The sequence below is a fragment of the Morone saxatilis genome, unplaced genomic scaffold, assembly GCF_004916995.1.
Source record: "Morone saxatilis isolate NCDOM2014 unplaced genomic scaffold, NCSU_SB_2.0 Contig16, whole genome shotgun sequence".
Taxonomy (NCBI): Eukaryota; Metazoa; Chordata; class Actinopteri; family Moronidae; genus Morone; species Morone saxatilis.
In genome coordinates this window covers 13,297,816-13,303,266 of record NW_023339718.1, presented here as the reverse complement: position 1 = coordinate 13,303,266, position 5,451 = coordinate 13,297,816, and the positions used below count along the sequence as shown (strand labels likewise).

The 5,451-nt window shown below is 39.8% G+C and overlaps 1 protein-coding gene across 1 annotated transcript; it reads right to left on the bottom strand.

Annotated features, from left to right (window-relative positions):
* Positions 1-1,411: 1,411 nt before the first annotated feature.
* Positions 1,412-5,451, bottom strand: ptger4a (prostaglandin E receptor 4 (subtype EP4) a). Its single transcript, XM_035657674.1, has 2 exons — positions 4,379-5,451; positions 1,412-3,979 (listed from the first exon to the last, which is right to left on the bottom strand). The coding sequence occupies exons 1-2, from the start codon at positions 5,159-5,161 to the stop codon at positions 3,410-3,412; spliced, it is 1,353 nt and encodes a 450-aa protein (XP_035513567.1). The 5' UTR covers positions 5,162-5,451; the 3' UTR covers positions 1,412-3,409.

Sequence of the window (5,451 nt, the reverse complement as noted above, 5' to 3'; positions counted from 1 at the left end):
ATTTTTGTACCCTTTAAGCTTTCAAATGCATCACCAAACAAGGAATCCTTTAGGACATTAGCAATAAGATCATACGGCTTCATGGGCGTCATGGCTACAAAGGATGATCTTCGCACTAATGTGAGAGAAACTGCACTGTACACACTGTAGTAGGGGATCATGTTTTCTTACATTTCACTCCCATTATCTCCATCACTCGAGGGGAAGAAGCACTGACTCTTATACCACCATAAGACATCAGTTCCTGCACCAGTTCCGCTTTGGCTCTGGCATCTCTCCAGACTGGGATTGTCTAGTGTCCTTTTCAACTGAGGGTGACAGCAGACGTGGAGGAGCAGCAGGTGTTTTCTGCCGTTTATCAATAAGCACAGAGGGGACAGGGTGCCTGAGTCACTGACGGACCCTGTTGATGTAAAGCAGCTTCACAGGTTTTCTCCTGTTGTAACAACGTTCATATCAAGTTGTATATGATTTAGGATGCACCTTTAATCTTAACATATCCAAACAAATAATCCTCATTTACTACTGATTGTTTGAAAAGATTTGTGTTAGACTTGTTTTTAAGAGTTCAGAGAGGCATTAAATATCAGCCTCACTGTTTATCCATTTATCCATTTAATGAGGTACAACAGACCCGGGTGAGAGCAAAGAGGATACAATTGCCAAGAGGTGGAGGGCTTACTCCATGCATCACAGAGTCCCACTACTGTACAATCCCATTTTTTTAATGCAATTAATCAATTTAATGCAATTAATGTCTGTTGTTCCCAGAGAATAGTCTGACACTCTGTCATTCTGCAATGTGTTTGGCTAAGCCACTGCATTGCTTGTTTAAGCTTAATTGCAATGAACTGGAGCCTTAGATTGTGTTTATTGTTTCAGGAGAGACGCTCTCTCGGCCAGGTCTACTTCCTGAGACCCTGATTTTTTTTCCATCAGACTAAGACTCTGTTTTTCTCTGTTTCTGTGTATGTCTGGCATTAGCTATTGGACACATTACCAAGAGACTTTTTCTGTACACTTCTTAATTTCTCTAAATCTTAATTTTTATGTAACTTTACCCCAGAGTGTAAAATTGTCGTTTATTTTTCTATAAACTTTGGAAAAGTGCTCTTCTCAGGGCCGTTTGTCTGTGCTAATGGGGGTCATGAGATGATCTCACCAAACCAAGAGTGTGAGAAACTTGGTGCTTATATTATTAGCTTCCGCTTTATGTTGACAACATATAACGACATGTCAAAGTTCATGTTTGCTGTGAAATCATAGTGTGTGTGTTAATTTACAGCTGCATTATAAAATGTACACGTTTGTATAACTGAACACACTTAAGTTCTCAGTTATAACAGCTGCAATTCTTTACAGATATGAAAACAGCTAATAAAAAAACAATGCTGAACTTTAGTTCCACAGATTTAATTTCACATTTAAACAAAATACAAAATAAAGTGCATAATTTTAAGTCTGGATTAAAAAATTAACTCAAAGACATTGTGTAATAGGCCACTAGTGTGTCAAACTCTGTGTTTAACTAAATATCGTTAAACGGTACATTCTTGAGGGGTGTAATTTATCAGCATTTATGTACACGAACAAGCTTGTCTAAAATTAACAGCAGCAAGAGAAAGAAGAAAGGCAAGAATGTAATCCTGGACATTAAGCAACAATCTGGAGCCGATTTAATAACAGAGAAAAGGAGATAGACTGTGTGCTTTCAAGCTGCTGAAATTAAGACATAAAGCTCCTTTGAGTGGAAAGAGTTCAAAAGTTCAGTCTATTATGTAGTTTGGCAAGACAGCAGCTGAAGGTGTCAATTTAACATTATAAGTCGTTAAAAAGGAGAATTCTGCCACTGGAAAAAATGTGGCACAGAAAAGGAACCAAAAACTGACCTGAGGATAACATGAATCATCATTCCTTCCAAAATAAATACTTTTACAGACTTGAGTATTTCATTTTAGGGATTTAGAATTACGTTACTTTAGATTTTTTTGTCTAATTGATACTAGAGCCAAAACAATAAGTCGACTCCCGGCAATTAATTGTTTGTGTCGCTTTTAAGCAAAAATGCCAAACTTTTGTTAGGTATTAAAATATATATATATTAGTTATTTGTGATTCTCTCTGTTTTATGTCACTGTAAACTAAATATATTTGGATTTTGAATGGCTGGTTCAACAAAACAAACAATTTGAAGATGTCACCTGTTTCAATAAATTGTGATGGGTATATTTATCACACTTTTCTGACTGACTTCAATTAGCAATTAATTGATTAAGAAGGAACAATAACAATAATAATTGCGAACGAAAATAATAATTAGAAGTTGTAAATAAGCTGTCTAGTTATTTGAGTCTGGATGTTAGTGCTGGAAGATAGCGATTCATGAGTACTGACCAAAATAAATGTGTTATATATTTAATAAATGAGCACAAATACTTCTTTAGGGTAGATAGTCCCTTTAGAGTTGCGATTTATTAACTAGAACCTTCTCTTAGAGAAGAATAATTTTATTACAAACAATATTTTACACAACATTGATCATTTTAAACACCAATTTTTCTCAAGGTGTGTTTAAATATCTTCATCCTAAAACTCCATATTAAGCAACATCTGTCCACTGCTTTACACCACACTTTTTGGAGCTGCGGAAAAAACGTTCAACATTCCCAGTCAGATTTTAAATAGTTTGGTATTAATAACTATGGCACAGGAATATTTGTACCCTCATTGTAAGATGGAAAACAATTATTTGAGATGACATATTTGTGTGTATTCCAGGGCTGAGGAATAAAAACGTTGGTGTTCACCACATAATAATACTGCACTGTATATTAGTCATGGAACTAACACAATATGTCCTTCAAAAAGCACTGCACAATAGAGTTTGTTAAACAAATCAATTCTTACAATGGCAGCACACATGCCAGTGATTACTCATACGGATCACATTCAATACTGTTTTCATTTACCATATTGACCACAAGATTGTGACTCAATTATTCTAAACTACTGGCTTCATCTAGTTTACAGTAAAGATTTCCACAACGATTGAACAAAGTAGCTGAAATTAGCAAGGGTATCTTTTCCGTCACTGACACTTGAGTCATGAATAAGTGGGTCATCTCTGTTCGAACAACATCTGTTCTTGTAGAAATTATAGAATCTGCTCAAACAGTCAGAGACAGAAATGACTTGAGGTAGCTGGGTGCTGAAACAAAGACCACAGGACAATAAAGCTCACAGCACTTTTCTTTTTCTTTGCTGCTTCATGTGCCCGACTTGACATTTATTATATTTATGTGCCTCCCCCCAGTTTTCAGAAGTTTAAGAGTTCACTTTTGGAGAAGTCATGTCAGTAGACAATCTACCTCAGAGCGATCTGAGAACTGTCTTCTAATTTAAAGTTAAGTCAGATGCATTTCTCCTCCACTGTCTCAGTGCTTAATGACACCTGAAGTGCTGGGTCTTTTGGGCATGGCAGGGCTGAAAGGTCCCTGATTGCATTTGTTCCTTGTCTACTCTGAGCCTCAACACTTCCTTGCTCAGATGAATAAGAAGCTTGCGAGTTTCTGACCGATGTAGGTTGTGAACCAGAGAGTCTGTCTGCTTTATGACAGCTTCCAGTGTACACCTCACTCCCCTCTGGCAGGTAAAGGAAGGTCTGGGAGCTGCTGGTGATGTCTCGCAGGTCATGGGAAACCATAGAATTTGAGTCTCGCTTAAAAGTGACAGAGGATAGTTGTTGAGCATCTATACAGTTGAAGTTTCCCTGTCTCTGCTGTCTCCGTGCTCCTATCTTGCAAAATAAGCACTTGATTTTCTCGATGAGCTTGAGGAGAACAGCCTTGCGGAGCAGGATGTAGATCCAGGGGTCAAGAATGGGGTTGAAGGAGGCAAAGCGTATCGCTCGTAGATCAGGGTTTTTGTCCAACCGTAGTTCCACTGGAGTCTTATAAAGCTGGTTTAAAAACACCTGAGCCTGCAAGGGAAGGAAGAATACAGGGTGAGTAGATAGACAATGAGAAAGACACTAATACAAATGTGGAGCATTGGAACAGCAGAGAAGAAAGAGCAGGGAAAGAAAAGTAATTGATAAATTGTTTCTGATCACCCTCTTGGATTCAAATGCAAACTGCATGAACGCATTGTTCCATGAACAACAATAACATTTTTGCGTTACAAAAACGTGCGTAAAACGTGCGTAATTGATAGAATGAGCTAAGATGAGCGTACGAGAGTAGTGCCATGAAAAGGCAAGGAAAATGTATATAGTACTTAGTAGTATAGTACTATATCCACTTGTATTTGGATCAAAATGCATTTGTGCGTAAAAGAGCCGTGCGTAAAACGTGCGTAAAAAGAAGAAAAAACAACTTACAACAAGTGGTATGGAGCAGATAAGCACCACTGCCGACGTGCCTATCAGCAGAATGACCATCTGAATCTCTGCACCGGCCAGACGCCCAAAGCTGCGTCCTCTCCTCCGCGGGTCCACGTTGCGCCCCAGATCGGTTCCCAGAGACATCCTGCGTACGTAACGCCGGTGCATCCGAATCAAAGCCGCGCACACCAACACGTTACATATAACAGTGACGAGAATAAGGAGAGAGCTGAACCCAGCATACATATAGGAGTAGGCGGCATCGCTGGTCTTGTTGCTCCTCCACTCTAAAAAACACCAAGTTTGCGGGTATTGTTTCTTCACCTGTCCGAAGCCGATAATCGGCAGAGCGCAGAAAAGTGCGTTGGAGATGTAGATCGCTAAGAGAGTCAAACCCGCCAGTTTTTGGTCCACATAGTCATTGTAGAAGTAGGCATGGTTTATAGCGATGTACCTCTCCACCGACATGGCACAGATGATACTGAGTCCCGCCAGAGAGAAGAAAAGCAGAGTGAATCCAAAGTATTGGCACAGCGGGTCCTCTCCGGGCCAGGATCCTTTCACATATGTGGCGATGGTGACCGGACTGGCTAGCAGCGTGCCCAGCAGGTCCGTGATTGCCAGTCCACACACCAGAGTGTAAAAGGTGGTTTCTTTCTGTTCTTTGCGAGTTTTACAAAGAACCACGATGGCGATGACATTCCCAACCACCCCGAAAATGAACATAATAGACGGAATGGTCGGGACCATGGTCCTCCCTGTCATTGATTGATTATTCATTATGTCCTTCGAGCGCAGTTCAAGACGAGTGAAACAACTAACGCCAGTATTTCCAGTCCAGAGCAGGAAACTTATGTGCACTTATAAGCCCGGCCAACATAGTCAAAAAACAAAAAACGTTTGCACCTTATCTTAAAACCAACTTCTAACAAAAAACGTCCATCCCCGCAGAGCATGTGGCTTCGGTAAACACAGCAGGTATTTTATTGTCAGATCCTCAGCTACCTTTGTAAGACAGAAGCAGATTTCACTCACCAGGACAGAGAGATAAAGGCAACCAACAGATACCA